The 20,008-nt window shown below is 35.3% G+C and overlaps 1 protein-coding gene across 1 annotated transcript; it reads right to left on the bottom strand.

The window, feature by feature from the left end:
- Window positions 1–817: 817 nt before the first annotated feature.
- Window positions 818–19,734, bottom strand: LOC121366124 (ATP-binding cassette sub-family B member 9-like). The gene is made up of 13 exons (XM_041490697.1): window positions 19,507–19,734; window positions 16,352–17,011; window positions 14,740–14,854; window positions 14,239–14,369; window positions 12,412–12,507; window positions 9,777–9,886; window positions 9,032–9,229; window positions 8,149–8,277; window positions 7,011–7,202; window positions 5,023–5,196; window positions 3,999–4,188; window positions 3,208–3,314; window positions 818–1,476 (listed from the first exon to the last, which is right to left on the bottom strand). Exons 2-13 carry the CDS (start codon window positions 16,977–16,979, stop codon window positions 1,267–1,269), a joined length of 2,280 nt encoding a protein of 759 aa, XP_041346631.1. The 5' UTR covers window positions 16,980–17,011; window positions 19,507–19,734; the 3' UTR covers window positions 818–1,266.
- Between the last annotated feature and the right edge of the window lie 274 nt (window positions 19,735–20,008).

Here is a 20,008-nt window from a genome sequence, read left to right on the forward strand (position 1 = left end):
GTTCACATGTCTGTCTGTTTGTGCTTTGTTGCCATACATTTGGTCATATTTGCCTTAAAATGCCACCCACACACAGCTGGTTTAATGATCTGCAGGCAGGGCTTCTGGATTATGGTAGCCCCACTCCCATGGCTAGTGATATTCAATGTTAGGCTAGTAAATAACTACTATTACCATGCCCGATGGCTAGTGAATAGTTTTTGGTCAAATGCTGCATTTAAGTCTTTATTTTGTAAATGTGAATATCCTGCCCCTTCCTCCCCTCAAATCAAAGGGTTTTTAAGCTCTGTCTCCTTCTTTAGATGACATATCCAGTTATTCCTATTAGTAAAATTGTGTTTACTTAATGTATGCCACTGAAGTTTATTTTGTAAATGTGAATATCCTGCCCCTTCCTCCCCTCAAATCAAAGGGTTTTTAAGCTCTGTCTCCTTCTTTAGATGGCATATCCAGTTATTCCTATTAGTAAAATTGTATTTACTTAAGTAGGGCTAGTGAATTTTTAATCATGACTAGTAACTTTTTTAAATCACTGATCCCATGGCTAGTGGATGTTTATAACAATTCTTGAAGCCCTGTGCGGGGCCGCCTTCCAAGGATATATATTTTGCAACCTCCTCAGTGAGGGGAAAAATTACTTGTGAAAAATAAATGTACGCGGCCTGTAGCATGTGCTACTAGGATAAACCTGCTCTGTACCCACAGCAATAGTCAAGTAACTGTTTTTTGTTTATTACATGTTGCCACTTTTACATGACTCACCCCGTCCATTACCAAATTAGCCAATTGCAAATTTTAATACAAAATGGAGACAACATTTAGTCTTTGGCTAATGAAATTAACCACATTTTAATAAATATTTACGGAAATACTCTACAAATCTAAATATTGTTAAACTAAAATTTGTTCCAGTGTGATCTCTATTTTACAGCCAGTTTTTTCTGTAGGTTTTTTTAACAAGATGTATGATCAACCTTTCTTTTCCTTTCTTTACTTATTTTCGTGCTTGTATGCAATTAATGTTCAAGCATGCTGGACTGGGCACACACCGTAGCTATCTGGTCCAGGACAGTGCATTAGTTATCAATGAGAGAGAAGAGGGTGTAGTGGTCTTACACCTACCCATCGAGTCATTAAAACTCACTCTGGGTGGGAGCCGGTACCACGCTGCCAATCCTGTGCCTAACAGCCTGTAGTCCGATGGTTTAATCACGGAGGATTCGTCCCTTCCAAATACTGTTTATCTTCAGCGTTACTGTTTGTGTTCTAGTCCATCTGATCAAATCCAAGAATCTGCCGTTTAACCAGACTGGCGTACATCCCTCCTCTTGCAAGTAGTTCCCTGTGAGTGCCTTGTTCCTTGACTTCTCCTTTCTCTATGACGACGATACGATGGGCTTTTTCCACTGTGCTCAGTCGGTGTGCGATAATAATCACAGTCCGCCCACTCATGTTGCTGTATAGTGCTTGTTGCACCTGAAGGAAAAAATTAACAGACTTGATGTACCGAAATAATCTATATATAGGGAATAACTGGTTACTGTCTTAAGGTATTGGCTTTATCCTGTGACGGTTAGAATGGCGAATTCACTATTTGACCTGAGAAGGATAAAGCCGATATCTTAAGACAGTAACCAGTTATTTCTTTTATCCTGCAATCCTACATGAATAGTTGGAAAATCATTATTTATTCCATTTTTGTGTACGCAAACCGAGTATCATCAAGCTAGCAAGGCCTTTTCCGTATGATGTCATACAAGATACATGATGTCATTCTTTGTAAGACGCTAGCTATTCTGTCACATTCAAAAAGCATTTCTAAACTGTTAATTCGTAAATAAATATATAAGTTTTGTATTGTTATCACAAAACTAAAAGTTACTTGTATTTAATGTACTTAAACAAATGATTTAAAGAGTATGTTTATTGAAAATCTAGTCTGAAATACTCGAGTCAAGTCGGGCTTATGACACGTGACCTAAAAATATAGAGATTTATCTAGTCACCATATCTTGCCAATGTATACAGTGATTGCTGGATAAATGTATTTTAACAGTGTAGTGTATCCAGTAAGCATAGAGATTTATCTAGTCACCATATCTTGCCAATGTATACAGTGATTGCTGGATAAATGTATTTTAACAGTGTAGTGTATCCAGTAAACATAAAGGCAGGCTAGCTCTGGCACTCGCCAAATTCGCCAATTGTGAATTTTAAGAACAACTTGCAAACTTTATTTTAATTTGGTGAAAACAATTTGTGTGATAATTGATATTTTGTTGGAAAATAGCTCAAAGTTTTGCAATTTTTTAGATAATTTGGCGAAAGTTTCTGATCACCCAGAGTTGGTCCTGAAAGGTAAATTACTGTCTTAAAAATTAAAAAGTTTCAATCTTTTTCGGTGTGTGGTTGTGATCATAAACAGAATGGCTACACAGGTTATCACCTAGAGGTAAGATTATCCAATCAGCGACAATATTATTAACTATTTAGTCTGAGGAACTTATGTTGTCAAATGCTCATGTTGTTATCTACCATTTATGGACACTGTACTAAATACTCATACTTTATATCCATATATGGGTATTAAAATTAATCTTTTTTTTTTCTTTTTAATTTTCCCTGTTAAATGTAAACAATTTTTATATCAGCAAGAAAGAACTAGTCAAAACACAGTGTCAGCAGTCATTGACTGGTTCTCACCATATGCTTCGATTCTGCATCCAATGACAATGTTATTAACTGTCTACTCAAAACATAATCTCAACATTCATTGACTGGTTCTCACCATATGCTTTGATTCTGCATCCAGTGACAATGTTATTAACTGTCTACTCAAAACATAATCTCAACATTTATTGACTGGTTCTCACCATATGCTTCGATTTTGCATCAAGTGACAATGTTATTAACTGTCTACTAAATATCCAAATAAATTTTCCCAGTTAAATGTAAACAATTTTTATATCAGCAAGAAAGTGCTAATCAAAACACAGTGTCAAAAGTCATTTACTGGTTCTCACCATATGCTTCGATTCTGCGTCCAGTGACAATGTTATTAACTGTCTACTAAATATGCAAATATGGGTATTAAAATTAATAATTTTTTATTGTTTAAAATTTTCCCTGTTAAATGTAAACAGTTTCTATGTGAGCAAGAAAGAGCTAATCAAAACACATTGTCAACAGTCATTGACTGGTTCTCACCATATGCTCCGACTCCGCGTCCAGTGCACTGGTTGCCTCATCGAGGAGTAGGACTCGTGGGTCTCTAATCAGAGCTCGGGCAATCGCTATCCTCTGTTTCTGACCTCCTAAAACAAGACAAAACAAAATTACCAGTCATTTAAACAAGTATTCTGAGAGTACTGCTAAAGCAATACATGCCCCTATCAGGGTTCCTGCCAGAGGGTAAAACAGGTATGGCGCCATACCCAAAAGATTTTCCAGATTTTTTTTTTTTTAACTTAACCTTTTGACAAAATTAATGACTTTTATCATTACTGTATGATTTTCTAAACCCTAACCTTAAACCTAACCCAATTCTTTCTGCAGTTGCATTCAATTCCATAGTGCCATACCCAAAAATGTCTTTCTGGCAGAAACCCTGATTATCGGGTCAACAAATTTTTATATCTTCTAAGTTCAAGGGCCAAAAGAGTAACCAATGGGTAAATCGCCATGAAAATCAAACTTGATCTGTAACGGGACATGTTACGGTTATACACAATATTATAGCTGAATATCTTGAGGCATTGTGAATTTTTTTGTTCTATTAAGTTCAAGAGCAGAAATGGGTATATTGCCACGAAGTCAAAATTGATCTGTAACGGTATAAGATAAAGCTACACACAACATTACAGCTCAGTAACTTGAGGCATTGTGAAAAAAAGGCTGGAAAACTATATAGTGGATGATTAATCATATGATTCAACAGGCGAGCACTCTACCACTAAGCTACATCCCACTCTTTTCCTTGAAGAAAACCATAAACTTACCCGAGAGCTGCACCCCCTTTTCCCCAGTCTGTGTCTGGTACTGGTCCTTCATCTCCATGATGAACTGGTCAGCGTTGGCCAAGATGGCCGCCTGTTTGACCTGCTCGTCGGTACATTCGTCCAGGCCATAAGCAATGTTCTCGTGGATGGTGCGGCCGTACAAAACGGGTTCTTGACTCACCAAGGCAATCTACAAAAAAACAAAAAACCCATCTGGTTTTAGAGACCCTTTAATTCAAAATTACACATTAATTTATTTTTAATTCATAATTGTTTAAACAAAATTACTTCAAAATTGACATATTAATTTATTTTTAATTCATAATTGTTTAAACAAAATTACATCAAAATTGACACATTAAAAACAAATGATTAAATTTTCATTTCATCTATACACTTTAAGGCAATCTGATTGGCTAAACAATTCTTAGTTCTTTGCATTCATATTTCATGAAGCAAACAATAATTGCAGTTAGTACTTAAATCATTTTGTAATTGTTTTATGAAAACAAATTTTTTAAAGTTTTATTAGGTTGTCTTCTCAGTTTATCAAATTCCTAAGGAATATGTGTCTTATACAAATTAACCAGATCTCCAGACACCTCAGTACATTATGTAAGGGTGTAAGCTGAACTGCCCTAAAAAAAACATTGTTAGCAATTTGGAGAAAAATCTGTAGCTATATTTCAAGTTGAACTTTTAGTAAACCAAAAAAAGAAAATAAAGCTCCTCAATTAATTATATTTATTTGATTTTTTAATCAGCTTTTTAGCTATTATATATAAAACATATTCGTCCTATTAAACTTCTTACATCTGGCGACTTTGCAAATTCTTATCAGATATTAAATATATAATAATGTTGAACATAGTCTGAAAGCAACATAATGGGATTGTTTATGATACACCAGCATGAAAAAGGGGTATTTTATAATAAACACTTTTCTGGTACATAAAACACCAGTTGTGGAGCTCAGGATGGAATGGGAAAAAATCAGATTCCCCTGCATCTAAACTAACATTACCTTCTTGTGCAGGTACTTGTGGTCATAGTCCTGTATGGGCACGGAGTCGAGAAGAACATCGCCCGTACTCGTCTCGTAGAAATGTTCTACGAGGTTAACACAGGAGCTCTTACCCCCACCGCTCGGTCCAACCAGAGCCACAATCTCACCGGGCTTCACCGTGAAACTGATATTCTGAAATATAACACATAAATAATTAACTGATATTCTGAAAGACAACACACAAATAACATGTATTATGATCTCACCGGGCTTCACCGTGAAACTGATATTCTGAAACATAACACATAAATAAGTAACTGATATTCTGAAAGACAACACACAAATAACATGTATTATGATCTCACCGGGCTTCACTGTGAAACTGATATTCTGAAACATAACATATAAATAACATGTATTACGATCTCACCGGGCTTCACAGTGAAACTGATATTCTGAAACACAACACATAAATAACATGTATTATGATCTCACCGGGCTTCACTGTGAAACTGATATTCTAGTCCTGAAACAACACATAAACATCGCCCGTACTTGTCTCGTAAAATGTTCTACGAGAAACTGATATTCTGAAACACAACACATAAATAATATGTATTATGATCTCACCGGGCTTCACAGTGAAACTGATATTCTGAAACATAACATATAAATAACATGTATTACGATCTCACCGGGCTTCACAGTGAAACTGATATTCTGAAACATAACATATAAATAAGAAACTGATATTCTGAAACATAACATATAAATAACATGTACCGGGTATTATGATCTCACCGGGCTTCACTGTGAAAATGATACTCTGAAACGTAAGACATAAATAAGAAACTGATATTCGAATCTCACCGGGCTTCACTGTGAAAATGATATTCTGAAACACAACCTATAAATAAGAAACTGATATTCTGAAACACAACACATAAATAACATGTATTATGGGGCAGTCAAAACCGTGATTGCATCTTGGTACCAAAATGTGTATAAAAAAAAAAGAGTTACAAGTTTTCTTTGTTTAATGACATCACTATAGCACATTGATTTATTAATCATCATTTACTGGATGTCAAACATTTGGTAATTCTGACCTAAAGTCCAACAGAAAACACACTACATTTTTCATTAGCAGCAAGGTATGTTTTATATGTACTTTCCCACAGACTGGACAGCACATACCACAGCCTTTGATATATCAATTGTAGGGCACTGGTTGGGACAAAATATGGGTCCACTGAAGGTTTTGATCATATGGCCAAAACACCTCATGCGAGCGCTCTTCAATCAGATACCCACCTCCCTATGTGTAAGCTCAAAACTAGCCAAAACAATACAGAATACCACCCAATAAAATAGTCATCTAAAGCTTAATTAGCTAATAGTAAAACATTCATCTTATTTTCATTCTAATATCCTTTAATTAAGATTCCAGTATACTGTTCTGGGAACATAAAGGTATGCAAACATAATTTATGTAAACCAACCTAGGTGAAAATATCATTAATGGAGTTCCAGTTACTTAAGATTTTAAAATATTCTTCTCTATCACAACCATCTCAATTTAATATATATATACTTACAGTACCAGTTGTTTTCCCATGTTGTTTATTGTACAAGTTTATAGTGCGCAAGAATATTATACCACGAGACCGTGTAGCAGTCGAGTGGTATATAATAAATCTTGCTCACGATAAATGAGTGCAATAAATAACATGGCAAAACAACAGGTCTGTGGTTCTGTATTTATTACATACCCTTTTTATATTATGATTAACAAAAGTTTAATTAAATATCACAACTTACATTCTCTGGAAAGTTAGTTGAATTTTGTGGAATTGACTATGAATATTGACTATTGAATATGAGATTTTGTATTACACGTTCAATAAAAAAAAGATTTATTGGCTGGTTAGAAGTTCTTTATTAGTATAGTTAGATTAGATGGGTATGCAATAAAAATATGATCACAAAACTGACTGCATGTATACCTTTAAGACTAAAGTCTCGGGTCTGGACGGGTAGGCAAAACTGACATCTCTAAAATCCATCTTGCCATCAAGAGTGTCGGGAATGAATTTTCCAGCAGATGTAGACAAAACCGGTTTTCTATCGATATATTCAAACACTTTATGTGATGCCCCAATGGCCTGCATAATACCAGTGTACACACTTGCTAAACTCTGCAAAATAAACAAATCACAATTTATTTAGGTTTTTTTGATTGTAAAACATTCATAAATGAGTTAAAGCAATGTGTCATTTAATAACTATTGATACCAATATTAATACCAGTGTACACACTTGCTAAACTCTGCGAAATAAACAAATCGTATTCTGTTTAGGTTTGTTTGTTTATAAAACCCTTCATTAATGATGTTAAGCATTGTGTCATTTAAAAACTATTGTGGCACCAGTATCAATAAGGAGTAAAAATAATATGAGATTGCAAAAGAAGAAAAAAAACAGAAGAAAAAAATTGTTTTGTTTAATGACACCACTAAAGCACATTGATATATTAATCATTGTCTAATGGATGTCAAACATTTGGTAATTGCGACATATAGTCTTAGAGAGGAAACCTAATACATTTTTTCATTAGTAGCAAGGGATCTTTTATATGCACTATCCCACAGACAGGGTAGTACATACCACAGCCTTTGATATACCAGTCATGGAATGAGAAATAACCCAATGGGATTGACAGAGATCGATCCCAAACTGAACGCACATCAAGGGAGGGCTTTACCACTGGGCTACGTCCCACCCAGATTGTAAAAGAAAAATGATATTTGACATAACTTAGCAAAACAGTTTGTCTGGGTTTAACTTTACTTTATTATAAATTTAACCTTTAAAACGCATATACATTTAAAATAAACATGTAATGATAATCTTTTATATATTCGGTCTGTGCCTCAATTATGCAAGACAATTATTTGACTAATTATGAAGCTTATTAACAATTTAACACTGGCGTAGGAAGGGGGGGGGGGGGGGGGGGGGGGCATGTGCCCCCCCCCCCCCGGGGGGATGGCTTTATAATAGTGTAAAAGTGTGTAAATATAAAAGTGTGGCCCCCACTTTTTGACACCTTCCTACGCCACTGTTTAAAAGTAAAATACTCACATCGAGGGCACTGGAAAGCTCCAGCGTATAAAGAATGAATGACACCAGATTTCCTCCAGAAAGTTTGTCAGCAATAACAAGATGGCCGCCAAAATACAGAACACTCACTGTTAGAGCCAGCTCCAAGATCTTTGAAAAGAAAAAACCCCTTAAATATTCCAAGTAATTATATAATATACACATCAAAAGAACCATAAATTATTCAGTGTCACAATAGGATATAGTTCAACAAGCATTCTGAAAGTAAAGCAATACATGTCCCGTACTGCACCCAATTTTTTTTTTTTTTCCTGAATTCAAAGACCATAACTCTGTGGAAAATTGGTAAATCGCCATGAAACATACACTTGATCTGTAACAGTACATGATAAAGCTCTAAACAAAATTTCAGCTTAATAACTCAAGCACTGTGAAAAAAACATCCAGAAAATTATATGTGGGACAGAAAAAAACATCCAGAAAATTATATGTGGGACAGACAGATGGACGGAGAAAAAAACACCCTATAGTCCCCTCTGGTGGGATCAGTAGGGTATTAATAATAGATAGACAGTAGAAATTTTAAAGAAGAAAGCTAATCACTTAGAAAACTGAATGTGGTATTTGTTTTACAATCTTGGAAGTATATGAACCACAGAACTGCATTACACACGGACTCACATGGTATGAATAGCATAGTGCATTAGCAAGAAGCCATTCATACAAAGTGTGTAAAGTGTAATTATATATATTAAAAAATTCAAACTTAACAGGTGTTATAATATTCACCATCCAGCAATGTTTTTTTGTTTTTGTATACATTTTCTCATGCTCTTTCAGCAGAATGAGATGTGAATGAACGAGAAAGTATTAAAATTTTGTTCCTCATATGACAAACACAAACCTGAGTTGACCACATATAGCCTGCGTAGGCTAGACTCTCCTTCTTATATAGCTTGTACGTATCCTCAAGTGATTTCTTGTATCGGGTTATCTCCCCTTCTTCATTGGCAAAGCTGCGAACCGTTCTCATGGTAGAACACGCCTCCTCTGCTACAGAGTTAGCCTTTGCCAGACTGTCCTGTACACGTTCTGCCAATTTCTGAATAAAGAAAACATTTTTTGTTATACTACATAAACTAGACAACAGACAAAGCTATGATAGCTTGCATGAAAAGTACTGGACAGCAAAAACAAAACATTTAAGTGCAAGACAATTAAAGAAATCTAAAAAACTTTGTTTTGTTTAATTCCACCACTAAAGCAAATTAATTTTATATCATCAACTACTGGATGTCAAGCCCACTATATTTTTTCATTAACAGCAGAGATCTTTTGTATGTACTTTTCCAGACAGGACAGCACATACCCTTGTCTTTGGCAAATGTTGGGACGGGGAAAATCCCAATCAGAGAATGGGTTCACTGAGGTGATTCGATCCTATGGCGCAAGTATTTGAAGCAAGTTAGATCCTGCCCCGATAGTTAAAGAAATGGTGTGTACGAATGTAATATCAAGTTGACACATTTTTATTATTACATGTAATAATTCATTATTTCCATTGCTCCTAAATATACTTTAATTCAATTAAGTTCATATATCACATATGTCGATGTAACATTTGTATACTGCATGGAGAAAATACAAACCTCATAATAATTACCATACACGTGAGCCACACCCAGTAATATTGGAAGACCTATGAATGTTACCACGGTCAGTCGCCAAGATAGTTTAAACATGAAGAACACCACACCACCTGTTAATTAGATAATTTAAAAAATAGAATTAGTAAAAACGAAAACATAACTATATAAAGAATACTATATGAGTGGCAATTAGATACCAATTGTCTTACAACAAGTTGTTAAAAACATATTATAACCAGATAACCAGTGAATGTGTTGTCAATAAAACTAAATTTATGATTCTGATCTACATCAGTAAGTTGGAGTATCCTATAATTGTAAACTATGTAAATAACATCTTTTATTACCCCAGCAGGCACTCTCACTGAGAAATTATCATGCATTGGTCTAATGAACAATACTATTGGATGATTTGACGCTTACAAACCAATGACCTTGTCGGTACTAAATATGATGTCATCACGATTTGACAAACACACACAATAACGTCATGTAGTTTAAAGAGTTTACGTTTGCAGCTGTCTGTTTTTGGTGTTAAATTTATAACAAAATGTAATTTTAATGCAATTCATTATAAATTTTGTACCAGAATAAAGAGAACTTTTGTTTTTGAACATGATCTATGAATGTGATTAAATTACAAAGTTATAGCAATACTCAGAACAGTGCGTAAAGTGGTTTATATCCTTTCTATACATGTACGTGCATGTTTGTTGAAAATAAAGGCTTTTAGAGAAAAAATAGCTCAGGTAATAAATAGAATAACAAACTCGGCACCATGCAGTTATTATCAAATTTATGTCCCTCGTGAAATAATTTTTAATTATTTCACTCGGGACATAAATTTGATACTAACTGGTAACTCGTTTATTATCCTCTGTTTATTACGCCTTACAGTCAATCATAACGGAGAAAATATTTTTCACAATTGCTTACTGAGAAGATATCACTCATTGTTCTAACGTATTATACTATTGGACGATTTAATGCTTACTAACCAATGACCTGTCTATAGGCCTACTAAATATGACATCATTGTGATTTAGATAACATACAACACATGATATCAGGTAGTTTAAAAAAACTGACATCTGTCATCTGTGTAGATCTGTAATAAAATACTTGTTTGATATAATTCTTTATAAAACAATTCTACAAATATTGTAAATAGAAGTTGTGTTTGTTAATTTTTAATTATCTGTGAAGTAAATAATATAGAATTGTGTAGCAATAATTAGAATATGTGTATAAAGTATGTTAGACCATTTCTATACATGTAAGCTTATAGAAAAATTAAAGTTTTTTCGAAAGAAAAATAGCTGGGGTAATAAATAAATGCTACATGTAGTAATAAACTTGTTATTATCAAGTTTATGTCCCTCATAGACTTGTTTTCATTTGTCCCTCACTAAAACTGGTGACAATTTAAATTATTTCACGTAGAACATAAACTTGATAATAAATGGTAACTCGTTCATTATCCTCAATATAAACTGATGTGACAGTTCAGCACGCAGTGGGCGGAATTTACAAAACCTGTTTTTCTTAAATGCAGGACCAAGTTATTCAAAACATAGTTAATACTGGTTTAGTCTAATATTTTCCTTTTAATTATTTCTACACCAATACAAAATAAACTTTACATTTCATTATGTATGGATACATTTGGTTGTTCTAAGTCAGGTTTCCACATTATGTTTTCAATTATTATTTGTACTGATTCAGTCCTTGGGTTTGAAATGTTCTGTTAACCACTAAGCTAACTAATGTTTGAAAACTGGCCCCAGGTGCTTAAAGGGACATTCCTGAGTTTGCTGCATTATATGAGGTTTCCGACTAATAAAATATTTCTACAATTAAACTTACATATTAAATATATTTTCTTGTTTAGAATATCAGTGTCTGTATAGTCAATGTGTTTCTGGTCATCTTAATATTTGTCAGAAGCCCAAACTGGATTAAAAATATTTTAAGAAATAAAATGAAATTTAACCTAATACACATATTAGAACGATCAGAAACCCGTTTAATATACAGCCACTAATATTTTATGCAGAACAATATATTTGATATGTAATTATAATCGTTCAGAAGTCTCTGTTAGTCGATAACATCTTAAAAATTGCAGCAAACTCAGGAATGTCCCTTTAACCATTTTATATATATAGAGGATACTCCCCAAGTGTCTTGTGATATCATAATTTATCAGCACTCGTTGATAAAAGTATGAAATCTGAGGCAAGACATGAGGGAAGGTATTCTTTTTATCATCCATTATCATTTGTTTCATTTGCGACAGTTGTAAACAATGTCAGTAATGTCACTATATTTGGCAGCGGTAGATTTGTTAACTAGCAGAACGACAGTGGCATAATGTCACTAATGATAGGTTTAGCACTGAAACATACATAGTGACGTAACAAAATAATATCTTGTGATTAAAATTTGACCAATCAAGATTATAAGAAACGACATCTCCTAGGATAATATCGTAGGAAATATCGCAAATTATAGTGCCAGCGATATCTCCAACAAAAACATTTAATGGATGATAAATGTAGTTATGTGTGGTACATGTAACTCAAAAGTATGATTTGTAATTTTGGCCAAGCATTTCTTACAAATGCACACACACCTGCTGTGATCAAGCTTCTGAGAAAAATATTCATGTTCAGCGACAGAGCTTCACTCGTGGTGGTTGTGTCCGACGTCAGCCGTGACGTAATATCGCCTGCAAGAAATTCAAGACTTGTACTTTACAACTCGCAAATAATAAAGTTCTGTTTCCGTTTTACTTATAACGAGAGCACTGTAGTGCTAAATAGGTTTGTAGTAACGATGTGTGAAGGGTCGTAAAAAAAAAATGGGGGAACACAGGCACATTTAGTTTTTCGTTTATAGAATGAAACCTGTCTAAACCGGATCATGCCAGGACCTAATATTTATCTGATTTAGACAGGATCCAGTGTTTAGAGGGTCGTGTTTTAGACTTTACAAAATTCTGGACCATGAAGCATCACTGGTTTTTATAAGATTCCGGTTTATTCAGGGGTTCAGTTTGGACAGGTTACACTGTAAAGACAAATTAAAAACAAATGTTTTGATCCTCAAGTGGGGTAACATGCCTCCCACCCCCGGTTCCTATGGGCCTATAAATGTCTCAAGTGGGGTAACATGCCTCCCACCCCCGGTTCCTATGGGCCTATAAATGTCTCAAGTGGGGTAACATGCCTCCCACCCCCGGTTCCTATGGGCCTATAAATGTCTCAAGTGGGGTAACATGCCTCCCACCCCCGGTTCCTATGGGCCTATAAATGTCTTAAAGCAAAATATATTAATAACCAAATCAGCTTATTACACTGAAAGAAATTATAACCAATATTACTGCTTTATTTCTCGTTGATGGTTCAATCATGATTCAAATTTGGGTTGACATTTGCATTTCACATTCAAGATTCAGTTTTTTATCTCTGCTCAAAATTGGTTTGAAATCACGTGAAATCACACCCCTCCCAGCCCCGGTTCCTACGGGCCTATAAATGTCTCAAGTGGGTAACATGATCAACGGTTCAATGTTAACAATTTATCTGAGTGTAATTCAAGATTAAACCTCTCTTATTTGATTTGACAAAAATGTCGTGGATAATTTCCCCATAACAAAATTTGAAAAATTTTATAAATAAATACCCCATTACAAAATAAAGTGGAAAATTCTCCATAACAAAATAAGATTAATGTTGTGAATAAATTCATTATTACAAAGTAAGATTAATGTTGTGGGAAAATTGCACATTACAAAATAAGATTACTGCTGTGGGAAAATTGCACATTACAAATTAAGATTAATGCTGTGGTAAAATTGCACATTACAAATTAAGATTAATGCTGTGGGAAAATTGCACATTACAAATTAAGATTAATGCTGTGGGAAAATTGCACATTACAAATTAAGATTAATGTTGTGGGAAAATTGCACATTACAAAATAAGATTACTGCTGTGGGAAAATTGCACATTACAAATTAAGATTAATGCTGTGGGAAAATTGCACATTACAAATTAAGATTACTGCTGTGGGAAAATTGCACATTACAAATTAAGATTAATGCTGTGGGAAAATTGCACATTACAAATTAAGATTAATGCTGTGGTAAAATTGCACATTACAAATTAAGATTAATGCTGTGGGAAAATTGCACATTACAAAATAAGATTAATGCTGTGGGAAAATTGCACATTACAAAATAAGATTAATGCTGTGGGAAAATTGCACATTACAAATTAAGATTAATGCTGTGGGAAAATTGCACATTACAAAATAAGATTACTGTTGTGGGAAAATTCCACATTACAAATTAAGATTACTGTTGTGGATAAATGCCACGTTACAAAATAAGCTTATAGTGTTTTTGCAAAAATTCAGTAATACAAAATCTATTATAAACTAACATATTTAAAGTCACCTGTCTTTACAGAGTCGAAGAATCCCACTTCCTGCTTCATAATGGAAGCAAAGAGACAATTACGCAGACGAATGGCAAGTCGACTGAGAACCAGGGACAGACAACCTCCACGGATGCCAGCTGAAATGGCACTGAAAATAATCATATAAAACATACCTGCATTACATGTATGCAGTGGTGCTGGTACATATATTCATACTGATGTGTGTGTGCAAGTGCATCTGAATGTGTATACTCTCTCACTAAAAAAACTCTCTCTGTGTGTGTGTCTCTCTCTCTCTTTCTCTCTCCCTCCCCACTCTCTCTCCTCTCCTCTCTCCCTGTCTCTCTTTCTCTCTCCCTCTCTCTCTCTCTCTCTCTCTCTCTCTCCTCTCTCTCTCTCTCTCTCTCTCTCTCTCTCTCTCTCTCTCTCTCTCTCTCTCTCTCTCTCTCTCTCTCTCTCTCACACACACACACACACACACAAAAAAGAGAATTAAACAAATATATTTTGGATCTCACCTGCCCAAAGTGATTAAGGACATGGTAATGATGGCATGTGTGAATTTTTCCTTCGATTTATCAATGGCTATCCCATCAATCACTTCACCGGTGTAAAAAGGAATAAAGATTCTACCTGGAAAGAAAGAAAGTAAGAATGAAAAAAATCACAACAATAATTAAAAATGACCCCTACCCTAATTTAGTTGCTTTCATATCTCATTTGTCAAAAACTGTATATCTGATTTTTTATTTTAAACAAAATGACCGATGAGATATATGATATACCCATCATGGTGACCTAGTTCTGGTATGCAACACACCACCATCACAGGTTGTATTTGCATGCAAAATTTATTGATCCTACATGAACTGATAAGAAAGATACACATGTATTCTCTGGAAATTAAAAAGTTTACAGATGAATGGGTACACAGACAGATGTATGGATAATATCATACCATAATACAACAGACAGACGTATGGATAATATCATACCATAATACAACAGACAGACATATGGATAATATCATACCATAATACAACAGACAGATGTATGGATAATATCATACCATAATACAACAGACAGACATATGGATAATATCATACCATAATACAACAGACAGATGTATGGATAATATCATACCATAATACAACAGACAGATGTATGGATAATATCATACCATAATACAACAGACAGACATATGGATAATATCATACCATAATACAACAGACAGACGTATGGATAATATCATACCATAATACAACAGACAGACGTATGGATAATATCATACCATAATACAACAGACAGATGTATGGATAATATCATACCATAATACAACAGACAGACGTATGGATAATATCATACCATAATACAACAGACAGACGTATGGATAATATCATACCATAATACAACAGATACCATAATACAACAGACAGACGTATGGATAATATCATACCATAATACAACAGACAGACGTATGGATAATATCATACCATAATACAACAGACAGACGTATGGATAATATCATACCATAATACAACAGACAGACGTATGGATAATATCATACCATAATACAACAGACAGACGTATGGATAATTTCATATCATAATACAACAGACAGACGTATAAAAATACATATCATTTCTCTTACAATTTAATAGCAATTATGAAATACTGTGGACTCTGTCTAAACCGGATTCAAGAGGGACTGACCAAATGTTCTGGTATACAGAGAGTGCTGGATTAGACAGATATCATCCAAGCTTGTGTCACCAAACCTTGTAAAAAAACCCACACATTTAGGGCAGGGTTTCTGCCAGAGGGTAAAACGGGTATGGCGCCATACCCAAATATCTTTTTGGCAGAAACACTGAAGGGGAGTTATTAATTGCTCCCCTAAATTAGATTATGGGGAGCCATAATAATACCAAATAAATTCTCATGTTAAAAATGACTTTCCTTCAACTAGTCTCAGGGGAGTGATCGGGAGCGAGAGTGATAGCTCCACATTAATGATGAGGTCTGTGTCACTGGACAGGATGTTAACATTATGCTGATTTAGACTAAAATCTGGTATACACAGATTCCGGTTTGGACAGAGTCCATCGTAGATTTGGTCTTAATACTGACCTGCTGATGCCAGAATAAGAAATGTAAACCCAACTAGTATAAGAGGCCAATCAGGAAGCATATACGAGAAAAGTCTTCTCACTGGAACACGCTTTGCTTTAGCTGTTTCACTCTTCTCCTTTGATTCCTTCCCCGCTGATCCATTACCTAATAATGGTGAAGTCTCTTCATCGCTATTTATATTTTTAACGTCGATTAAAACAGTAACTGAACTTATCAATATCCATTCACCGTAAAACAGAAACGAGGCTGCAGCAGTCCACCCCAACATACCCCACATCCAAGCGTCGTGCATATTTTCTGAGAAGTCCGACAATCCCAGAAGTTTAGCCATGATGTACATAAACATCAAAGCAGAAAACAAGAGAACCACTTTCTTGATAAATTTGGCCCGAGGTATTGCAGCGACTGGATTATAAATCGCTGCACATATTAAGCCGAGGATCACTGACGAGCGAATAAGTGTGAAAATCCACAGGTCGAACAGCGAATGACTGAAGTCATACATGTACAAGTCCACGGTGAAGTGGTAGTGGAAGTTCGTTCCGTGAGAAAATATCACAGTTGTCACAACAACATCACACAGAGTTAGAACTAAGTTCAGGAATATGGCACACCGTCTTTTCATACTGGAGAGAGAGAGAGAGGAGATTTCTGAAACTGGAGAAAAACAAATAATGAATTAGTCACGGAATGTTTTGTTATTAGTCTACCTACGTGTAGGGGCATTCTCATTATGTGAATAGTCGCACCAAATTGTTGCATGTGATTGAATCGTACTGTAATAAAACCTAAATTGGAATGACTTTAGTGTTATACGTTTCAATTTATGTAGAGCCGACGAATCGCATGACTCAAGTCGGTGCGACTAATCACATAATGAGAATGCTGATTGAAGAAGGTACATAAACATACACATCCTTCAAAGGGGCAATATTTTAAAATCTAAGGTAATGTCATTGTATTGCATTCCACATATTCGACTTTTGTTATCCCTCCATGTCTCATAGCCCTATAATGTAACCGACGGCGAGCATATGGAAAACTGATGTAAGAAAATATAATTAAATGAGAGTTCTTCTTTGAACTTAAAAATTAGTTACATATGGTAATTTTAAAATATTTTTGCCACAGACAAAATGCTTACCGATGGCAATTTTGAGATTGTCTATGGCAATTTTTAATTGGTAACTTTTGCAACAAATATAAAAACAAAAAATAGTCCCTTCAACCAATGGTAATCATTTTTATCCATCGGCAAAAAATTGCCATCAGTGAAGCCCCTGATTGACGGCTATTCATTTTGCAACTATGGCAATTGCTGTCAGCGCCTTTGTTAAGTTTGAGCCCTGATGTACTCAAGTACTCGTGGATACCCAAAATGTCTCTGAAGTAATCGATAATGCAGAACAAAGAGACTAAAGGTAGAACGGCGCATAGGCATTACCTTAGTTGTTCCATCAGTTGCTTTAATACACACTAGCATAGGAAGCAGGGGGGGGGGGGGCAAGGGTGTGTGTGTGTGTGTGTGTGTGTGTTCAATAGTTCCCTTTTGATTCAAACAGACTACAGCCTCAAAATGAATATTTTCTGACTCAGTAAAATGTAATGTGTGTGTGTGTGTGTGTGTGTGTGTGCGTGCGTGCGTGTGTGTGTGCATGTTTAATTTTAATATTGTAAAGGCTACTAATAAAATAAATATTGGAAGAAAAATAAATCTGTGGGAAAAAACCCCAAACAAACATTTACATTTTAAAAAATATACCTTGTTGTCAAACTATGAAAACATACACGTGTACCTGGTACTTATTGTTTATTACAGTAATTTTGTTATCATGTAAGTCTTTATTTCAAAACTTTAGATCTGATCTGTTCTTATTTCTAGCAAATAGTTTAAACTTAAAACAATACCGACAACGACCTATGGAATAATGCCTGTGATAGTAAAAAATTACACTGCACATGCACATGCACCCACAGCCATACCATGGCTGTTACCAGTTGTTGGAATGAGAAAAACCCCAATAAATTGAATGGATCCACCGAGGTGGTTCGATCCTGTGACGTAAGCACCTCAACTGAGCACTCAACCGACTGAGTTAAATCCTGCCCCTGCCAGTTCATCATAATTGGTATATCAAAACCTGTGGTGTGTGCTATCCTGTCTATGGGATGATGCATATAAAAGATCCCTTGCTGATAATTGAAAAATGTAGCTGGTTTTCTATGGGCTATTGACTATGGGCGGTACGTAGCTCAGTGGTACAGCTTGATGATCTGGGATCAATCCCCATCGGAGGGGCCCATTGGACTATTTGTCGTTTCAGCCAGTGTACCACGACTGGTATATCAAAGGCTGTGGTATGCGTTAACTTGTCTGTGGGATGGTGCATATAAAAGATCCCTTGCTACTAATCGAAAAGGGTAGCCCATGATTAAATAAATCATTCCTTCCTCTAAGACTAGTACTCTAGTGGTGTCATTAAATAAAGAGAAAACATTTAAACTTTATGTCTTGCTGCCAGATCAATAGTTTGTGCCAGCACAGATGTGGTGTGTTTTGATGCATTTGATATTCAGCTTCAGTGAGTTTCATTTTATATTGGTACCGTACCATACTCGCCAAACCCTAAAATTGATGGTCACTCACTTTGTAAAATTTGAAGTCGTCCTTAAGCAACCAATAAATGTTGCCACAGGTGACCTTGCAACTGCTAAATTTCAACTCTGATACTGGGTATGTTTTGACTAAAAATGGGTATGTTTTGGTTTTGGTACGTTTTGACCTAGTTCATAGTTTAGACTAGACATTGTTTAAATATGAAAGAAAATTTGTAAACTTATGTTTATAATTTTTAACATATATTTTGCCTATTTTTGTGCTGGGGTGTTGCTAAACATTCATACTAACATATATCTGGGCATGTTTTGACCAAAAATATGTACGTTTCTGTATGAGCACGTTTTTACCTATTCCCAGAACAAATCAAAGTAGGCCTATTTACGTTTATTGTACCAGATACGGTAAATTGTGATTAGTGCTTTGTTCCCGGTACCATACCGAAAGCAAAATGTTACAACTACTCACTAAGAATACACAACTACATGGCTGCTAAACAGCTAAATCAAATGAAATAAATGCAATCGATACTTACAATTACTATAAAATTGACAAAAATGCAGTATTCTAGCAGATATGGCAACCTTGCGGCGTTTCCCACCTCACTTACGTGACTTAGCGACTAGAACCGCCACTGGGTCGCTGGAGAGACTTGCGCCACTTGAAAAATATTCAACCTATTGTGAAAGTCGATGTTGCATGGTTTATACCCCCTTAATTCAGTTACAGTACTGCAATTAATGCTGCGTTTAACTAAAATTGCATTAACAGTATTGCGACACGAGCAGCAATTTCATCACATTTTTTGTTTTTTCTTGTTACCGTATATACCAAATTAAATAATCGCGCTTACACGTACAATGACAGGCTAATAATAATTCCAAGTGTTTTAAAGACACTGAAAACGAGGCCAGCGTTATTTACTGTGTTTGCATGTTTATTTAAAAACATAGGCGTCGGAAGATGGCAGCAACGGGGGGGGGGGGGGGGGGGGGGGGGGGGGGGGGGGGGGGGGGGGGGGGGGGGGGGGGGGGGGG

Source organism: Gigantopelta aegis, chromosome 3, assembly GCF_016097555.1.
Source record: "Gigantopelta aegis isolate Gae_Host chromosome 3, Gae_host_genome, whole genome shotgun sequence".
Classification (NCBI taxonomy): Eukaryota; Metazoa; Mollusca; class Gastropoda; order Neomphalida; family Peltospiridae; genus Gigantopelta; species Gigantopelta aegis.

What these genes read in the sequence shown, in the direction of transcription:
- LOC121366124 (XM_041490697.1), bottom strand. Translation starts at nt 16,979, where the DNA reads ATGAAAAGACGGTGTGCCATATTCCTGAACTTAGTTCTAACTCTGTGT. An exon ending in GCTATATGTGGTCAACTCAG is followed by an intron (nt 8,278 to 9,031) that starts GTTTGTGTTTGT and finishes TTCTTTTCAAAG; the next exon opens with ATCTTGGAGCTGGCTCTAAC. An exon ending in AGCTTTCCAGTGCCCTCGAT is followed by an intron (nt 7,203 to 8,148) that starts GTGAGTATTTTA and finishes TTTATTTTGCAG; the next exon opens with AGTTTAGCAAGTGTGTACAC.